This window comes from Mustelus asterias, chromosome 7 (genome assembly GCF_964213995.1).
Source record: "Mustelus asterias chromosome 7, sMusAst1.hap1.1, whole genome shotgun sequence".
In the NCBI taxonomy this organism is placed as follows: Eukaryota; Metazoa; Chordata; class Chondrichthyes; order Carcharhiniformes; family Triakidae; genus Mustelus; species Mustelus asterias.
In genome coordinates, this window is record NC_135807.1 from 18,485,604 (window position 1) to 18,506,629 (window position 21,026).

Below are 21,026 nucleotides of genomic sequence, written 5' to 3' on the forward strand. Positions count from 1 at the left end.
CAGAACTGATGGAGATGCCAGATAAATGGATTGGCCAGGCGCTCCAGATGACGATTCCTCAGTGAGGGGTGGAAGTCCCACTCAGCCACCATTAATCCACCCTAAAGCACTTTAACCATCGCTCCTTGACATGCAATGGCGTTGCCATTGCTGAATCTCCCACTATCGACATCCTGGGGGTTACCATTGACCAAACCCTCACCAGGACTAGCCATATAAATACTATAGCTACAAGAGCAGGTCAGAGGACAGGAATCCTGAGGCGAGTAATTCACTTCCTTACTCTCCAAAACTTGTCCACCATCCACAAAGCACAAGTCAGGAGTGTGATGGAATACTCCCACTTGCCTGGAGGAGTGCAGCTCCAACAACACTCAAGACGTTTGACACTATCCAGGACATAACAGCTCACTTGATAGCTACCCCTTCCAGAAACATTCACTTCCTCCACCAATGACGCAAAGTGGTAGTAGTGTGTACCATCCGCAGGAACTCACTGGGCGGAATTTTTCTAAGTGTCCAATCAGCATAAAAACATGAGAGTTCCTGATCCATTTTTTGGGTGAGTTTCCACTCCCAATCTTATGGACTTAGACGTTGAAAATATGGTCCAGACCTTTTCTAGCTGCTGCAGGCAGTGGTCTGGGCTTAATTTGCCAGCCAGCCTGTAGAGGGAACTATTGCGCATGCACAGACCTCTGTGTCTGTACATGTGCAATAGCAACTGCAGAGGGAGCTATTGCGCATGTGCAGAACACTGATTCTGTACAAGCACAATTCCAACAGCAGAGGTCTGACAGCCAGCGACCTGTCAGGCCCCTGCTGCAGGCAGCCTGAACAAACTCCCTGCTCCCGCAACTGCGGGGGCCCATGGCCGATTGCAAGCCCCACACTGCCGAAAATACAGTCCCACCGCCTCTATACCACTGCCCAAACTAATCGCACCTCCCTGGCAACCATCACGAAGCAGAATGGTCCCCCCCCCCCCCCGCTGATTGCAGACAGAGTGTGCAGCGGCCCCCCTCCACCCCAATTGGGCCACCCTTTCAGGCCTTGACCCCCCCCCATAGACCCTGCCCCTTTGGCCCCACCCCAATAGGCTCCACCCACATAGACCCTGCCTCCTGGCACAGCCCAGCAGGCATTACAGAGGTGCCAGACTGACAGTGCCCCAGGATCACCCCCTCCTTGCCATTGGCCTCCAGGGGGGACGGGGGCCTCAATAGACTCCAGTTCTACCAGCAAGGCCAACACGACTGTTCCCCGTTCATTGGGAGCAGGTGCTTTCCTCACTGGAGGGAACCTCTCCCGACGAGGCCATAAAGCGAGCCTGGACAATGGAGCATTGAGCTCGCTAAAGACAAGCAAATCAACATTAAAATATATTTGAATAATTTATTGAGCCTCTCTCCTATTTCCGGTGGGAGGTTGACATCACCGGAAATCCGGCTCTCGTAAGATCAGAAGAGCCGAGAAATCGGGCGTGATCCTGAATTCTCGGCTCTCGCGCGATTTTACCAGCTCGCTCCAGCCCATTGGAGGGCGGTAGAATCCCGGCCACTAAATCTCCTGAGACAGCACCTTCCAAACCCATGACCACTGCCATTGGAAGGACAGAGGCAACAGATACATGGTAACACCATTATCTGCAAGTTTCCCTCCAAGCCACTCACCATCCTGACTTGGAAGTATATCGCCGTTCCTTCACTATCGCTGGGTCAAAATCCTGAAACTCCCTCCCTAACAGCACTGTGGACTGCAGCAATTCAAGAAGGCAGCTTCATCACCACCTTCTCAAGGGCAATCAGGAATGGGCAATAAATACTGGCCAGCCAGCAACACCCACATCCCTTGAATGTATTTTTAAAAAAACTTCATATCACGATCAGTAGAAACAGAAATAAGACGCAAAGATTAATAGTGATGTTTCAAATGTGAAGCATTCATTTTTTGATCAGATTTTTAAAAAGTGGGAAATTAATTTAAGCAGGTAAATAAATGCTTGAAATTTGCTTTTTATTTATCTAACATGCTGCTTCAACTAACTCAACCAAAATATTTAAACAAAACACAGCCAATAGTCAATGGCACTTTGTAATAATCTTGATTGGACTGAGAAATGTGAACTCTTGTTCCTCTACGCTCCATTGGCTTGCTCCCATTATTCTCCTCATCCTGCTTTTATTTCCATACTTCCTGAATGAGTTCCATTTCGACTCTCCCTGCTCCTGCTGCTGTTGCTGCTCAAGGATCAAATGCCAGGAGGCTCGAGAGTATTTTCCTTCCTGGGCTATTGTTTATCTGAGCCATGCACCTTGAAACCTCCTGTGTTCGCACTTCCTGCGACAGGATGCAGCGCAGAGGTCTCCCATTCCTGCCGTCCCGTGCTTGTGACCCACTTCACTGCATTGTTCCTGAGAATGGTACCAGGTGCGAGATTTCTGTTCCCTTGTCTCTGCAATTACAAATCCAGGAAATGGCAAACGCAAATGGAATTGGTCGAACTGTTGTAAACCTGCTAATTGCTTTCTTTCATCCGTGAATTCACAAAAAGAAATTATATTTGCAATATGTTCCAGGTTCAATTTCTACTCTGAGGATTTGCTACAAAATTCAAAGCTGACACTCTGGTGCTGTGCCGAGGGAGCGTTGCACTGCCGGAGATGTTATTCTTTTGGATGAGATGTTAAACTGAGGTCCCATCTGCCTACTTAGACGGGCGTAAAAGATCCCATGGCACTATTTCGCAGAAGAGGTGGGGAGTTATCCCCAGTGCTCTGGCTAAGGTTCACAGGATTATGAGTGACATGGACCGTGTGGATAGTCAGATGCTCTTTCCTAGGGTAGAAAAGTCAAGTACTAGGGGACATAGGTTTAAGGCGCATGGGGAAAAGTTTAGAGGAGATGTGTGAGGCAAGTTTTTTACACAGAGTGGTGAATGTCTGGAATGCTCTGCCTGGGGAGGTGATGGGAGCAGGTATAGAAACATAGAAAAACTACAGCACAAACAGGCCCTTTGGCCCCACAAGTTGTGCCGAACATATCCCTACCTTTTAGGCCTACCTATAACCCTTCATCCTATTAAGTCCCATGTACTCATCCAGGAGTCTCTTAAAAGTCCCTATTGAGTTTGCCTCCAGCATTGATAGCAGCATTTAAGGGGCATCTGGACGAATACATGAATAGGATGGGACTGGAAGGATACGGACTCCGTGAGAGCAGACGGTTTTAGTTTAGGCAAGCATCATGATCGGTGCAGGCTTGGAGGGCCGAAGGGCCTGGTCCTGCGCTGTACTTTTCTTTGTTCTTTGTAATAGTTACCCCTCAGTGAGCATCACAAAATAAAGGCAATCTGGCCATTATCACATTGCTGTTTGCGGGAACTTGCTGCGTGCAGATTGGCAAATTGCATTTCCAACACGACATGGAGAGTACACTTCAAAAATGCCTCCTTGGTTGCCAAGTACTTTGAGAGGTCTGGTAGTCATGAAAAGCCGGATATAAATATAAATCTTCCTCACAAGGTGCATATCTCTTAGTGTCTGCGGAAGTTATGATCACATTGCCCCTATAAATGCTTATTGCTTTCTTTCTGTGGTGATTGTCCCTTTAAGGGCAACACAACAGAGTAAGGGTCACCTGGCCTGGGTGACCAATCAGGACTTAGAGTGGGGAATCACCCCAGGAGGAGGAGTTCTCCGAGGCAAAGGTGTTGGAGAAATAGCTGCAAACATGCTGCTGCTTTTGAAGATAAAGCTGTTTTCATTCAGTAATGAAGTCTCTCAAAGTTCCCTCTTTCATTGCTGGGTGGTAAAACTAGCCTTTGTGTATCAATGGGGAGTTGAGTTGCAAACCAAGAGCTGGAAATGAAAAGCTAAACCATTGGTTTAAAGGCTTGAAATCCCCCTTAGAGCCCAGCTGAGCATCACAATCTTGACAATTCAGGGTAAAAGGTATCATAGAATCCCGACAGTACGAAAGGAGACCATTCGGCCCAGTGAACCTGCACCGTCAACAATCCCACCCAGTCCCAGTCCCCGTAACCTCACATATTTACCCTGCTAATCCCCCTGATACAGCATGGCCCATCAATCTAACCCGCACATCCTTGGACTGTGGGAGGAAACCGGAGCACCCGGAGGAAACCCACGCAGACATGGGGAAAATGTGCAAACACCACACAGATAGTCACCCAAGGCCAGAATTGAACCCAGGCCCCTGGGGCTGTGAGGCAGCAGTGCTAACCACTGTACCACTGGTATGAGCCCTAGATGGCTACTGAAAAGTCAAGGGTGGGCACATAATGGCCAAGGAGGAGAATATAATTCGTGCTGAAAAGACTAGGAGAGCGAATGGGAAAAATAGAGATGTTAAAGTTAACAGTTTATTTATTCGTCTCACAAGTAGGCTTACATTAACACTACAATGAAGTTACTGTGAAAATCCCCCAGTCGCCACACTCCGGTGCCTGTTTGGGTACACAGAGGGCGAATTTAACATGGTCAATGCACCTAACCAGCACTCGTTTGGCGATGTGGTGGCTTAGTGACAGGAAGGTTGTGATGGAAGAGAGAGAGGGAGAGATATTTCATGGGGATAACCTCTTTGTTGGGAAGGGAGTAATCTTATTGGTGGTTAGCCGCTCTGTCACTGTCAGGATTGTAAAATCCTCAAGGTTGCGGATTTTATAAAATTGAATTTTTCCTGATTTAATTCCGTTAGTTCAAATATCTTTAAAAATGAATGTCTACACATGTGAATGAGTTAGTCAGAGTTTATTTGTGTAGCATGAAGTACCAGGTGATAATACATGTTGACAGGAACAAATTGAAGCTTCGCAAATTGGTAGAATGTTTTCACAATTCTATTTAAACTCAATTAAAGACATTTACTGCATTACAGCCTTTGGCTGTGTCAGCCCGAAAATCTGGAATTCCTCGAATATTGTCTTCCTTTTCACCTTCAGTAAGTAGTCTCAAAACACCAGATTAAAGTCCAACAGGTTTATTTGGTAGCATGAGCTTTCGGAGCGCCGCTCCTTCATCAGGAGAATAATAAACCAAATAAACCTGTTAGACTTTAACCTGGTGTTGTGAGACTACTTACTGTGCTTACCCTAGTCCAACGCTGGCATCTCCACATCATGGTTTTCCTTCGCCTCCAGAAAGATGTTGCTAATTGAAACCATCTCTTTGGCAAAGCGTTCATCTGCCTTAATATCCCCTCACAAAGCTTGGTGTCAAATTTTGTCTGGTCATTCTCCTGTGAAGCACCTTGGGACATTTTATTATGCTAAAGGTTCTACATAAATGAAAATCTATCAGAGGAAAATGGACATGAGTATCACGATGTGTAATTAACCTGTGCCCCTTTATTCTAGTAGAATGTGCTTGTGGAATGCAGCCCAGAGCTAACCTACTGAATCATAGAATCCCTACAGCGCAGAAGGAGGCCATTCGGCCCATTGAGTCTGCACCGACCACAATCCCACCCAGGCCCTATACCCATAACCCCATGCATTCACACTAGCTAGTCCCCCTGACACTAAGGGGCAATTTATCATGGCCAATCTACCTAACCTGCACATCTTTGGACTGTGGGAGGAAACTGGAGCACCCGGAGGAAACCCATGCTGACACGGGGAGAATGTGCAAACTCCACACAGACAGTGACCCGAGCCGGGAATGGAACCCGGGTCCCTGGCGTTGTGCGACAGCAGTGCTAACCACTGTGCACCATGGCACTCACTGCTGAGAGGTTGCCGAAGTCTTTAAAACTAGCCTACACTGTTTAAAGCCATCCGTACCATTTAAACAGTGGGGAGGAGTGAGGAGTGGGGAACAGTGAGGAGACCCTCTGGACACTGAGAAGGCAATGGGAGCTGATAACCATCAGTATCTAGCCTGAGGACCTGGATGCAGAGAAAAGTTTAATGATCTCCCAAGATTGGTCAAAGTCAGTGATTACATCTTCACATGCCTTATCCTTATAAATGAACCAATAGCTTCTGCTATGAACTTGGCAGAGCCCAGTAATGTTTTAAAAAAAGAAATCTGAAATCGCGATTATGTATCGAAAGATTGAAGCTAAAAGATTCCATGGTTTAAAGCAAAAGAATCAAACGAAACAAACATAATACTATCTTGGGGAATCACCAATATTCTAAAACCCAGAACCAACAGGAGTTAAATGACAATAAATTTGTGGTCGATTATAAATGATAATTTACAGATTAAATGGCAGTTACAACTAAGACACATCTTACAAATTGGCTTGGCAGTCCACTCAGCACATATGACATCAATCTTGGTCACAGAGTCCTTCAGAACTCTGTCTTCCTCAAGAAGCATTTCAACTCCTCCTCATCTTTGAGGGTTTAGTCTGATTCTCAGCTGAGGCAACGTACAACCAACCCGGGTTCCTCGGGCATGGTCTTCACCAGAAATGACAAATATCTGCTGCATCTCCTCAACTTGGCTTACGGCAGTTTAGATGTGGTTAACTCTCAACTGCCCTCGGGCAATTAGGAATGGGCAATAAATGCTTGGCCGTGGAATTAGGGTTAGGTTGATTGGCCAGGCTAAAATTGCCCCTTAGTGTCCTGAGATGTGTAGGTTAGAGGGATTAGCGGGTAAATATGTAGGGATGTGGGAGTAGGGCTTGGATGGGATTGTGGTCGGTGCAGACTCGATGGGCCAAATGGCCTCTTTCTGCACTGTAGGGTTTCTGTGATTTCTGTGAATGCCCAAGTTCCAGGGATGAATAAAAAAAGGTGAGGACATGTACCCCATGACACTGGAAGAGCTGGAAAAGCCCACTCAGATCAGGCAGCATCTTACTCGAGAGTTCAGTCAGGTGAGTGATTTAAGCTTCCCAGAACATTTTCTGCATTACAATATTTTAAAAATCAAAAACATTAAAAACATTTTGCAATTTTCAATTATGTAGGTTACTAAGATATATTTATGTAGAAAATAGTTACAGTTATTGCGTTCCTGAAGTGGGGAGAGAGTTATTTTTCCTCCGAGATCGAGTGACCAGAAACCCAGCAGCTTTGAAGGCCTCAGCTGGAGAACCATTAAGACCACAGGCTGTGTTACTGTTCATCTGTTTGATTTGCTTGTTGCAGCTCTCCCATTGACAGTGGTTCACCCATGGATTCTGCCACAGGATACTGGGAGATAGCCTGGGAAGTATCAGCCGTCCCTGTGGATTCATTATTGTGGAATTGTTGAAAATGTCCTTTCCGGCTTTGACGACTGGCATTATCATCAAGAAGAGAAATCCCATCCTGTGAGCAAAGAGGATTCTGTCCATTTGGCCTCGATCTACAGATGACCCTGGTGGTTTCACACAAAAGGCAAGCGATGACAGTGAGGATATTGTTGGATCTCACGGGCTTTCTCTCCCCTCACCCTGACCTTTATCTTCTGGGCTTGTCTTTGGGTGTCAACCTTGAGCTGTTGGAATGCTTCCAACTTGACCTATGACCTTGAGTTGTTCTGCCAGGCAAGGAAGGCTGCTCGCTTTTGTTCCAGGACGTTGTATATTTCTGCAACATTGTCACTGAACCATTCCTGTGATGATCATACTTGAACCCCATAGTCTGGACACTGGAGTCTAGTATGGCTGACTTTATTTCATCCCATTGGTTTGAAATTGACGTGTGAACGTTGTGAGCTGTATTGGGAATTCCTGTCTGGTCGGGTTGCTTTCGGGCTGCGATATTGATCTTCTTCCTCTTGCAGTTTTGGTTCTTGTGATGGCTTGGTTGCTAGGTGGATGTTCATCACCAATAGAACAAATCGATGAACTGTCCAGTCCCCTGGCACAAGTGATACAGACATAATTTAGATCATTGACTCGAACAATTACACAATCCAGGAGGTGCCAGTGTTCTGATCTAGGATGCCTCATGTGCTTTAGTATTTGTTCTTCCGGTGGAAGAGGATGAAAGGGGAGGTGGGGCAGAAGAGAGGTGTTGATCTTCCAGGTTGCATTGGGAAGAACACCACCTCATCTTCCGATTAGGCACATTACAGCGTTCTGGTTTTAACATTGAGTTCAACAACGTTCGAGAGTAAACTTCCCCCTCCATCTTAAACACCCTCCCTCCCCCCCTGCCCCACTTTTTCTAGTTTGTTGTCAGTTGTTTTTCAGCTTCCTGGACTGCCCCAGCACAACCCTATCCTTTCCTCCCCCTCCTGGCCACCTGGCCCTGACTGTTCAGTTGCTCCCATTAACACGTTCTGCTATCTCACCTTTTGCCGCTTTTAGCACACTTCATCCCAAAATGGTACCATTAACACTGCCCTTTTGTCTTGTGCCCATGGTAAATTTGTCAGTATCTCCTTTGTCCAGACCTATCCCTGTTCTTTTATTATGCCCCTCCTCCTCCTCCCTCTTTCCAACTCGGTATTCCTGTACATTTCTACCTTTCTTCAGATCATTTAGACCCAAAACGTTAACTCTGCTTCTCTCTCCACAGATGCTGCCAGACCTGCTGAGTTTATCCAGCATTTCCGGTGATGCAATGGTCGATGTGGAAGGAAGTTATTCAGAGAGCTCAGGAGGTGAGAAACCTGTGGCTTTGCAAGCAGGAGCAATGGATAACCTCAGGCCCATGCTATTGGTACAGAGAATACAAATTAACTAGCGTTCCGAGTGGTTATAGTGAGAGCAGAACATGGATAGTGAGAGGCATCTGGGCAGTGCTGACCTGCTGCAACATGCTTTCACCAATTTGGTTCAAAATGTGCGTAATTTCAACACAGGTCTTTGCCAGCACCAGGTAAGAACTCATTAAACACTGACCGAAATGAAGCAGATCCCAGTTCAAATTATAGTGGCTGCATCTTTCTGGCCAGCAACAGCCCAGTGTAGAAACACCGAGAGCAGAGGAACATAAGAACTAGGAGTGGGAGTAGACAATTCAGCCCCTCGAGCCCAGTCCATCATTCAATACAATCATGGCTGATCTCATCTTAGCCTCAACTCAACTTTCCTGCCCATTCTCCATAACCCTTCAACCCCATTACCAATTAAAAACCTATCACCTCCTTAAACTGACTCAATGTCCCAGCATCCACCAGAATTCTACAGATTCACCATCTTTTAGGAGAAGTAATTTCTCCTCATCTCTGTTTTCAATCTGCTACCACTTATTCTAAAACTCATTCTGGACAGCCCCTGAAGGGGAAACATCCTCTTCATGTTTACCCTGTTACTTCACGACAGCATCTTATAGACCTCAATTAGATCTCCGCTCATTCTTCTTAACTCTGGAGAGTATAGGCCTAAACTGCTCGACCTCTCTTCATAAGACAAACTCCTCTGGAATCAATCTTGTGAATCTCCTCTGAACTGCCTCCAATGCCACTACATCCATCCTCAAGGTGACAAACTGTGCACAGTACTGCTGCTGCTACAGTGCCTCTGGCACAAGGGAGGTCACTTCATAGGGAAGAGGGAAACACAGGAGGAATTAAAACCCTTCACTCCCAACTCTACCTCATTACCACCTCCGACCACTTTTATCATGAGCGTGTTTATTCATCGATTTGAGTTGGTACTTAGGAAGGCAATGCAATGTTAGCATTCCTTTCGAGCGGACTAGAATATAAAAGCTTGGATGTACTGCTGAAGCTTTATAAGGCTTTGGTCAGACCACGTTTGGAATATTGTGAGAACTTTTAAGCTCCATATCTAAGGAAGGCTGGCCTTGAAGAAGTTCCAGAGGAGGTTCACGAGAATGATTCCGGGAATGAAAAGCTTTACGTATGAGTATCGTTTGAGGACTCTGGGTCTGTACTCGATGGAGTTTGGAGTTATGAGGGGGGATCTCAATGAAACTGACAGAACACTGAAAGGCCTGGATAGAGTGGATGTGGGGAGGATGTTTCCATTAGTGGGAGAGACTAGGATCCGAGGGCACAAACTCAGAGTAAAGGGACGATCCTTTGGAACTGAGATGAGGAGGAATTTCTTCAGCCAGAGGGTGGTGAATCTGTGGAATCCATTGCCACACTAGGCTTTGAAGGCCAGATCATCGAGTGTATTTAAGACAGAGATAGACAGGTTCTTGATTGGTGAGGGGATCAAAGGTTACGGGGAAAAGGTGGGCGAATGGGGTTGAGAAACTTATCAGCCATGATTGAATGGCAGAGCAGACTCGATGGGCCGAATGGCTTAATTCTGCTCCTATATCTTATGGTCTTTTGGTCTTATTTCTGTTCCATTCCTTATTCAGTTATATTTACCACTATATTTGACTGCACACTGTGTACTGTTCCATTTGACTTGATATGTATTGTTTTGTTGTCTGCGTTATTTTTGATATATTTATGCCTTTAATTAAATATTCACTGTTTCGTTCAGATTTCTTGTTTGTTCAAATATGTTATTAATAGTTTCATTTATGATTATATTTCAGCATTTGCTGTTGTGGATGTTTGTGCCACACGTTACCAGAAAGTGTTCTGTAAAAAAGAATGATTCACGTGAAATTAATGAGAAACTTTACAAAATGTTAAATATTTAAAAACACATTTTTCTTTACACTTCAACAGCTCCCTTAGCTGGAAACTCTTTCAACTGTTTGAAACAAGGTCATTTGTTTACCTTTCAATGAAGAGTTATGTTATCTTATTTCAGCGAGGGAGGGAGAGAGGGAATTTACCTGTCTTGGGGGGGTAAGCTTGCTCAGAGGTGGGAATGCGTTGGCCAGCTGTGTGGATGGAAGTGTTCTCACAGTCCCACCTTCAAACCCACCTGCTCCTCCTCCAAGCCCCAGGAAGATTCCGTCTGTGAAGTGATCTTCATGAGTGGACATCAGCCACAGGGAGGTGACAGCTCCCAAGAAGGTGAGCCCCAAAACAAGTTCTTGGGCCAGCTAAGGACATGAACAAAGAACAAAGAAGAAAGAACAGTACAGCACAGGAAACAGGCCCTTCGGCCCTCCAAGCCTGTGCCGCTCCTTGGTCCAACTAGACCAATCGTTTGTATCCCTCCATTCCCAGGCTGCTCATGTGACTATCCAGGTAAGTCTTAAACGATGTCAGCGTGCCTGCCTCCACCACCCTACTTGGCAGCGCATTCCAGGCCCCCACCACCCTCTGTGTAAAAAACGTCCCTCTGATGTCTGAGTTATACTTCGCCACTCTCAGCTTGAGCCCGTGACCCCTCGTGATCGTCACCTCCGACCTGGGAAAAATCTTCCCACTGTTCACCCTATCTATACCCTTCATAATCTTGTATACCTCTATTAGATCTCCCCTCATTCTCCGTCTCTCCAAGGAGAACAACCCCAGTCTACCCAATCTCTCCTCATAGCTAAGACCCTCCATACCAGGCAACATCCTGGTAAACCTTCTCTGCACTCTCTCCAATGCCTCCACGTCCTTCTGGTAGTGCGGCGACCAGAACTGGACGCAGTACTCCAAATGTGGCCTAACCAGCGTTCTATACAGCTGCATCATCAGACTCCAGCTTTTATACTCTATACCCCGTCCTATAAAGGCAAGCATACCATATGCCTTCTTCACCACCTTCTCCACCTGTGTTGCCACCTTCGAGGATTTGTGGACTTGCACACCTAGGTCCCTCTGTGTTTCTATACTCCTGATGACTCTGCCATTTATTGTATAAACTCCTGATGACTCTGCCATTTATTGTATGAAGGGCGGAATTCTCAGAAAAAATTCGAAGTGTCGACAGGGCGCGAAAACGGTGGGTGGGATTTTGCGGCTTCGCTCGTCCCGAAACCGTAAAATTCCGCCCTAGGTCAACGGACCTTCCCAGGGTCCGCGCCTCACCCGCTCCGATTCCCGTGACCAGCGGGGCGGTAACATTCTGGCCGGTAGATTTTTTCAGTGAGGTAGTTATGGGTAATTTATGGCACCCTGTGCAATACATTGTGAACCTTGCCAGTAAGGGGGATGAAGTCTCAGCTCACTTGTGAGGCGGCTGCTGAGCTCTAGGGGCGCCATTGCTCAGGCACCCTGATCTCCCAGTTTACTGTGTACACAGTGTAGATCTGTCACTAACAGCCCAATCCCTCCCCCCCACCCTGGACATTGTCCCCCCCCTCCCCATCCCCGATTGCTGCCCCTGCTGATTGACCCCTCCGCCCCCTCAATCCCTACCCTGGCTGATTGCACCCCCCCCTCCACCCCCCCCCCCCGGTCGCTGCCCCATGGATACTGCCCCGCCCTGTTCCCGACCACCCAGGATGCTTTCATGGCCCCCGGTCCCATTGGCAAGGCCATCACATCTGGTCCCCATGCATTTTCCCCATTAATCCCCCTAACCTACAAATCTTGGGACACTAAGGGGGATTTAGCATGGTGAATCTTCTTAAAAATCCTCTTCTTAAAATCCAACCATTGTGGGTTTCCTCCGGGTGCTCCGGTTTCCTCTTCCAAAGATGTGCGGGTTAGGTGCATTGGCCATGCTAAATTGCCCCTTAGTCTCCCGGGATGCGTAGGTTAGAGGAGTTAGCGGGGTAAATATGTGGGAGTTACGGGGATGGGGTCTGGGTGGGATTGTGGTTGGTGCAGACTCAATGGGCCGAATGGCCTCCTTCTGCACTGTCGGGATTCTATGAATCAACCTAACTTTCACATCCTTGGACTGTGGGAGGAAACTGGAGCACCCGGAGGAAACCAACACAGAAATGGGGAGAATGTGCAAACTCCACACAGACAGTGACCCAAGCCGGGAATCGAACCCTGGGTCCCTGGCGCTGTGAGGCAGCAGTGCTAACCACTGTGCCGCCTCTTCTTAAAATATGACCATTGTTTAGGATGCTGTGCTACTTGAAAGGATTTTGGATGAGATGTGAACATTTTGCGTCATTATTCATTTTAATTTGAGGAAATGGACTATTGGTTTGAAATTATATATTTTCATTGACAATGTCACAGCAGGCGGACAACAGACGAAGGAAAGTATCGCACCGGCGATTGACATCCGGAATGCTAGTCTGATAATTCTTTATTGGACAGTCAATGACCCGAAATACAAGATAAGCAAAAAAAGTTGACAATATCATTCTGTGGACAATACGAAGGTTCCGGAAAAATGATTGTCACTCACTGTGCTTCACATAGAGTTTTCTTCATGAATAAATAATCGGATGATTCATAAATATTTACAATATAAACAAATGAGAAAAAAAACCTAAAAATAAAAGCTTTGGCTCATTCATTTCGGGGTCGGATGAAGTTCTGGCTTCTGTCATTGTTTTGGCTGCAGTCAGCAATCAGGTTTGAGTTGACAAGCAAGTGGAACAATTAGGGTAACAATCACAACAGAACATAAGTAACAGAAAACTTTACATGTACAAATAGTCTGTTAAGTCTATATTAGCCACATACATTAAATGTTTTTTTTTTGAATATAAGGATTATAAAGGTAATCAAGAACTGTATTCCCCACAAAATGGAAATAGATACTGTGTCTTGAACAGAGATCCATTCAGTGACCCAGTACCACAAGCAATCTAGTTCATCACTGGAAGTTGACTAATACCAGAGCTAACTGATACAAAATGGCTGACACGGAGAGCTTGATCTCCATTCGAATCTATATGAATCTAAAGTCAGTATCATCCACTAATTCGTTTTGGGGAACTTGAGCTTTCCAACGTGTTTATCATTTTTAAAACACTCCATTTTAAAAACTTTTTATTTTGCTTCTTAATCATTCCCTCAGACACTTCAAAATGGCTTCCGAAGGTCAGGCACGCCCATTATCTCAGCCTTCCCTTTGCTTTCAGTGAGAAAGAGCCAGAAAACAGGGGAAATGCTAAATGCTGACAATTTCACAGGAATGCAAGCGAGGATGAAATGAGAAGTACATTTATTTGGAAAGTGAGATCGATCCTTGCCCCCAGGCATATGCAGTCTACTTTATCATGGACTCTACTCTCTGGCAGCACAATTCTTTCAGATAGGAACACAGAGAAGAAAGGTTTAATATACAACACTGTCTAACTATGTCTCTCTCCCTGCGAGTGTAATGGTGAATATAGCCCCCGGGGGAGAGAGATAAAGCTAGACAGTGGCCTGGCAATGCCCCCTGGCACAGCCTGGCACTACCAGGTTGGCACCATTCCCATGCCAAACTGTGCCAAGAGGCGGGCCCAAGTGGGAGCCTCATGGGGGAGGGATTCACTTAGATTTGGTTGTGGGTTGGGAGTGGACAGAGGAACAAGGGATGTCAGCGATGCCTGTCAGGGAGGGTGCCGGCTCAGGCTTCAGTGGGGAGAGGGGCCGATGATCGGGGGGGCAAGGGGCCAATGATTGCGGGGGGGGGTAGAAGTGATGTTCCAGCTCCGATTGGTTGGGGGGAGAGTTTGGAGCCCCTGAGACCTCTGTGGTGCGCTGAGGGGTGGGGGGGAGGGGAGGTTTCTTCCTGTTATGATCGGGGCATCCTTTAAAGATGGCACCCCGATCTTGGTGCAGCTGGGTTTTGCCGCGGGTTGAGCCCTCCCCCCCTCCTCCCACTGCCCCCCGCATGATGCTGTGAAACTTTCCCCCTTGGTTTATTTTTGGCAGAGTGTCGTAGGATCTGGAGGGAAAACAACACCCATTTTTTTTGGTAAGACTCCCAGCTGCGTTTGAACGTGAAAGAGCTGATTTTGCTGATAAAAGCAAGATTAACTAATTTATAGCAACAACTGACTTTAATAGGGTGCCTTTGATGTAGGAAACAGTTTTAAAGCATTTCACGGGAGTGGACAATGGAAACATTGACACAGGCTATTTGGGAGTGAGAGCACTGACCAAACATTTGGTCAAACAGGTAAGTCCTACAAATAGAGGGGGAGAGGCGAGTTAGCAAGCACAGGAATGGCGAGTGAATGGGACTGTAGACTTTGGACAAATTCAGGCATACAGTGGGTAGAAGATGAAAAGTCAATGAGGACAGTCTTTCATGTGATGTGGGTGTCACTGGCAAGGCCAACATGTGTTGCCAATCCCTAATTGCACTTGAACTGAATTGCTTGCTGGGCCATTTCAGAGGGCAGTTAAGAGTCAACCACATTGCTGTGAGGGCCTGGAGTCACATGTAGACCAGACCAGGTAAGGACAGCAGATTTCTATCCTGAGAGGGTATTAGTGAACCAGACGGGTTTTTTTCATTATTCCTTTGTGGGACAGAAGTGTCGCTGACTGACCAGCGTTTATTGCCCATCCCTAGTTGCCCTTGGAGGGCAATTGAGAGTCAACCACATTGCTGTGGCTCTGGAGTCACATGTAGGCCAGACCAGGTAAGGATGGCAGATTTCCTTCCCAAAAAGACATTAGTGAACCAGGTGGGTTTTTCTGACAATTGACAATGGTTTCATGGTCATCAGTAGATTCTTAATTCCAGATATTTTTTATTGAAATTAAATTCCACCATCTGCCATGGCGGGATTCGAACCCGGGTCCCCAGAACATTAGCTGAGTTTCTGGATTAATAGTCTTGCGATAATACCATTAGGCCACCGCCTCCCCTAAACGATTGATGATAGTTTCATGGTCACCATTATTGAGACAAGCTTTATATTCCAGATTTATTTTGTGAACTGAATTTAAATTCTACCAGCTGCCATGGTGGGATTTGAACCAATCTTCCCATGGTATTAGCCTGGCCATTGGGCTATTAGTCCAGTGATATTTCCACCATGCCCACTTTCCCCATGCAGGAAGCATGGAGCCGGAGTTTTACCATCCCACTCGTCATGGGAATCGGAGCGGGCGAGGGGCGGACCATGGAAAGGTCCGTTGACCTGGGCTGGGATTTTACGGTTTCAGGATGAGCGAAGCCGTAAAATCCCACCCTAGATGAGGGTTTCAGCAATGGTTGTGATTTTGGTGATGGGGAGGATATGAGGTTAGAGGTCAAGTAAGACACCAAGGTCACAAAGAGGTCAGGTTCAGCCTGAGCCAAGGGCCGGGGGTGGGGGGCGGAATTGAAGGCTGGGGAAAAGAGTTACCTACTTAGATAAATTCCCAGCATGCCAATAGCATTGCTTGCAACTTGGCAGCATCAACACAAGCAGAATTGCAAGGTGCCAGTAACCAGTGGACGGTGGCTGGCTATCTATTGAGTGCCAGTTAATCTTCCTGCATGGGAAGATGAGAGTACAGAATAGCAGGGTTGAATGGTGGTTCCCCAACTCTGGGGCTATGTATGTGAGTTGGGGGAATTGGGGAGGGGGGGGGGGGGGGGGGGATGGGCAGGGGGGGAGGACTGGATCGTGGTCAGTTAGGCCAATTAAAGGAAGCTGACCGGGAATTCCTCTGTTGGCCTCCAAGTGTCCGCAGCTGGCAGTGTCCAATTTGACTGTCTGGAAGTGGCACACTGAGGATCAATGCTCCAGGCAGGCCTTAGATGCCCTCTGTGCCTGCCTAGGTATAGCAGCAACCACAAACTTTCCCATAGAGGGCAGCCCCCACTCCACCCCCCCACCCCACCCCCAACATGGTGGTGGCCAAGCTACAAAAGCCATTTTTAATTTAAACTTGAAAAAGGCTAGAGCACCCTCTCCCTTTCTTACCAACCATTGCATCATGTTGCTGCTTTCAAGCAGGGAGGCCTCTGATTGGATGACAAACAGCCCTTCTGCCTGCCTCTACTCCACCCAATCATTAATTAGCTACTCCAGGGAAAATCAAATTAAGTGATGGTTCGTTGCACAGAGCCAACTTCTGCCCCGATTTGAACCTGGCAGGGAAAGTCCAGCTTCTGCTCTTTGCACTTCAAAGTTCTAAGTTCAGAACTGTTTTAAATCGGTAGGGTTTTCTTGTTAGTTTTCTCGGTTGGTGCATATATCAGGTGGCACCTTAATCTGAGGAATTTTAAGGCCTTGCATATCTCTTTCAAAAATTATTTCATGGGATGTGGGCATTGTTGGCAAGGCTAGCATTTGTTGACTGTTCTTAACTGATTTATCCTTGAACTGAGTGGCATTTAGACCCTTTCAGAGGGCAGTTGTGAATTATTACTATGGGTCTGGAGTCACGTGTAGGCCGGATGAGGTAAGGACGGCAGATTTCCTTCCCTAAAGAACGTGAATGAAGCTGGTGGGTTTTAAGACAATTTGCGTGGTCACCATTTCAGAGATTTAGCTTTCTATTAAGTTCAGTAATTGAATTCAAATTTCACTATCTGCCATGTTGGGATTTGAACCCATGTTGTCAGAAAATTAGCTTGGGCCTACTGGATTTACCAGACCAATTTTAAGGGTTAAATTATGAGAACAAATTGACAATCATAGAATCGCGACAGTGCAGAAGGGGGCCACTTGGCCCATCGAGTCTGCACCGACCACAGTTCCATACTTACACTATCCCTTCCCCCTGACATGAAGGGTCAATTTAGCATGGCCAATCCACCATCTTTCAGACTGTGGGAGGAGAGCGGAGGAAACCCATGCAGACACGGGGAGAATGTGCAGACTCCACACAGTCAGTCACCCAAGCTGGGAATCGGACCCAGGTCCTTGGTAATGTGAGTCAGCAGTGCTAACCACTATGCCACCATGCTGCCACAGTAAGACCATGCTTCCATATTATTAATATTCTTCTTTTACAAGTCAATTAATTCCCTTTGAAAAGTGTGTGTGGAACATGGGCCTAAATTTTCAGGATATCAAGTGCCCGGCGCCTGCCACCTTGAGAGTTAGCGAGGATGCGGTCCCACCGACTCTGCCATTTTATACTCCATTGATTGGCAGTAAGTGGGACCACTGTCCGCTCTTTAATGGCAGTCTCGCCTTGGAGATGTGATGGCCAATTATATTGACCAATAGCTCTCCAACCCCTCCAGGCACAGCGCTGCAGTGGCTGGAAGTGGTACTGCACCACTATTCTTGAGCCTAAGTCCCAGGAGCACACTCCAGGTAAGTACCTCAAGTATCCTGCGGGGTGGGGCAGGAGAGTAGGGAATGTCCTGGAATCTCAGGAGGGGGATAGGTTAGAGCTGGTGGAGTGCTGGGGGTGAGGGGGTCCAGAGCTCCCTGAGTGAGGGCACTCCAAATTTGAAGGGCCTTCAAATATACTGCCTTTACTGCCCAAAATCGAGATTGTTAACCATTTCTGTTTGGCGACTTACTCCAACTGTTGCCCACCAGTCTAAAATTAAAGCTGGGTGGGAAAAGGCCCTTAGGAGCCTTAATAGGGGCATAGACATGATTCCCTTCCCAGGCCCTGCCCACCCAATGTAAAATTGCGCCTAGGCTGGGGCAGGTGGGAGCTTGGAGGGAATCCCACACGCGGAATTTTATGCTCTCCCCCCCCATCACACTCCTCCCCCCCGCCCCCCTCCTCAGAACCCACTGGGGTGACCGAGTGTGAAATTCTAGCCATGGTCTATTTTCATATGATGGTAAAAACCTGATGGGTGGTCGGATTGAGGTCTTCAAACTAATAAAAGAATTCAAAGGGAAAAAAATATAGAATGATACTGAACAGATACTGAGGCCATTTGGCCCATTGTACCAGTGCCTGGTTTGATGCAGAGCCAACCTCCTGGGTTGGGGAATCCTGGAAAAGGAGGGTAGAACCTTAAATTTAGAATTGGGCCTTTTAAAAATGAAATCAGGATGCAAAGGGAATCTGAAACTTGCTCTCCCAAAGATTAGGTGGATTGACCATGCTAAATTGCCCTATAGTATTCCAAGATGTGTAGGTTAGATGGATTAGGTATGATGCGGGTTATGAGGATAGAGTAGGGGGGTGGGCCTGGGTAAGATAGTCTATCAGAGAGTCAGTGCAGACCTGATGGGCCAAATGGCCTGTTCTGCACTGTATGGATTCTATGTAAAGCCAGTAAAATGCTGGGTCGATTGGAATTTTTGAGACTGAGGTTGATAGAAATTGTCAGATCCAAGTATCAGGGGAGTGGAACGTGGATGGCTGAAATGGAGTAGAGGTACAGATCAGCAATGGCCCCCAACTGCATGGCAGAACAAGCGTGAGGGGATGAATGTCCTTCTCTTGCTCCAATATCCCTGTCATTTGCACTAATAGGGGGGCGCCTTTTAACGTAGTGAAGCATCCGCAAAATGCTGAAGAAGAGAAATGATCAAAAAATACGAAGGCCGATGGAGAGCAAGGATGGAAACTTGTGTCAAACAATGGAGGAAGATTGGCACCAAGTAAAGAAATGGCCAGAAATGGCGATTGTGAAGAAATTGTGACTTTAGGTCTGAACTTCTCTGAACACGGTCATGTATACAGAAAAAAATACCAAGTGCATTGACTGTACAACAGTTCAGATTTTTTTTTTAACCTGGCAAAATACCAGAGAGACTCCTGATCCGGAAGTGAGAATAGGGGAGGATACAGACTCAGTGCTGGTGAAATCTGGAATAGTTGATTAGAAAACGCACTTAGAGCCAAGAAAACAGGTCAGTTCGGCCTAGCCCTAAATTATCACTATTGGTATTAGTCAACTTCTCTGGACTGCCAGTAAAATGTCTTGCGTTTTAAAAAAAATTGTGCTCTTTAATTACACCAGCTAACTAACAATGCTCGGAGTAATGTGTATACATTTAATATGAATACCGAATTCAATTGAAATATCAGACAGCTGCGGTATAGATAGCTGTTGGATCAAAGTAAATGGTTGGCAGTGCAAGCAGATTTTTTACAGTCTCTCTCACTCTGAGCTCCCGGGAGGGACCCAGCTTTGTAGAATTTAAAAAAAAACAAAGGAGAAGCATTGGCTTGTACAACTGAGGGCCGTCGATGTGAAGCTCTCTTGTCATGGTTCACCGGTGGAGCCTGCGTGTTGTTCTCGGCATGTGGACGGGATGGGCCTCATCAGCTGCAGCCCACCTTGCATCAACCAGAATTCAAGCACTCAATCGCCACCTCATAGCAGAACTTATACTGATCCTGGAAGAGAAAGGCAGCTTAATGTTTTGACCAAGTTCCTTCCCACTCATCTTACGTTTGAACAACCTTTAGACCTTTCAAAGTAGTGGGACATCATTAAGCCAGAAGAGGAAGTTAAAGTTTATTTATTAGTGTCACAAGTAGGCATACATCAACACTGCAATAAAATTACTGTGAAAATCCCTTAGTTGCCACACTCAGGCACCTGTTTCAGGACACTAAGGGAGAATTTAGCACCCAACCAACGCGTCTTTTAGACTGTGGGAGGAAACCGGAGCACCCGGAGGAAACCCACACAGACACGGGGACAACCTGCATACTCCACACAGACAGTGACCCAAGACGGAATCGAACCCAGGTCCCTGGCGCTGTGAAGCAGCAGTGTTAACCACTGTTCCAGTAACAGGGAGAAAATACCACACAGTTTACATCAATGCGAGGTGACTCAAATGGGTTCGATTCCAGCCTTGGGTCACCGTCTGTGTGGAGTTTGCACATTCTCCCCGTATCTGCGTGGGTTTCCTCCGGGTGCTCTGGCTTCCCCCCACGTCCAAAGACGTGCGAGTTAGGTGGATAGGCCATGCTAAATTGCCCCTTAGTATCACAAGATATAGGTTAGGGGGATCAGTGGGATCCCTGTGGTTATGGGGTAAGCCTGGGTAAGAGTTTGTGCAGACTCAATGGACAGATAGGCCTCCATCTGCACTGTAGATGGAGGCCTCTATGACTTGACTTCTGAGAGTAAATCCTGTGAATTAAGGTACTGTTCGGAGAGAATTAGGCATGGAGATAAATGTCAGGAGTCTAGCCGTACAAAATTTTACCACTGAAAGGAGTTAGCGTCAGAAGAGGGATAATGAGCTGGTTCTTTCCTGTCAAACATTAAATGGTGAGCAACATTTAGATTCTGCTGATGAACGCTTGTACAACGGCACTGCTCCCAGGCAAAGCATCCTTTCGCATTCACCTGTCAGATAGTGGGCTCTTTGACCATGTGAGAATCACAGGTGGTCGCACACGTGAACCTCTCGAGCAGATTGCCCAGGACTGTGACCCCTCCCACCCTCGCCAATTTGTTTAACACAAAAGCAAAACGCTGCGGATGCTGGAATCTGAAACAAAAACAGAAAATGC

At 46.7% G+C, this 21,026-nt stretch overlaps 1 protein-coding gene across 4 annotated transcripts in view; it reads right to left on the minus strand.

Annotated features, from left to right (window-relative positions):
* Positions 1-18,307: 18,307 nt before the first annotated feature.
* Positions 18,308-21,026, minus strand: part of LOC144495597 (receptor-type tyrosine-protein phosphatase mu-like) — an 896,407-nt gene continuing 893,688 nt past the window's right edge. For all 4 annotated transcript variants that reach the window (XM_078215746.1, XM_078215745.1, XM_078215744.1 and 1 more), the window contains one exon: positions 18,308-19,892. In XM_078215746.1, coding sequence (XP_078071872.1) covers positions 19,839-19,892 — 54 coding nt within the window. In that variant the 3' untranslated portion in view covers positions 18,308-19,838. The remainder of the gene's footprint in view (positions 19,893-21,026) is intronic.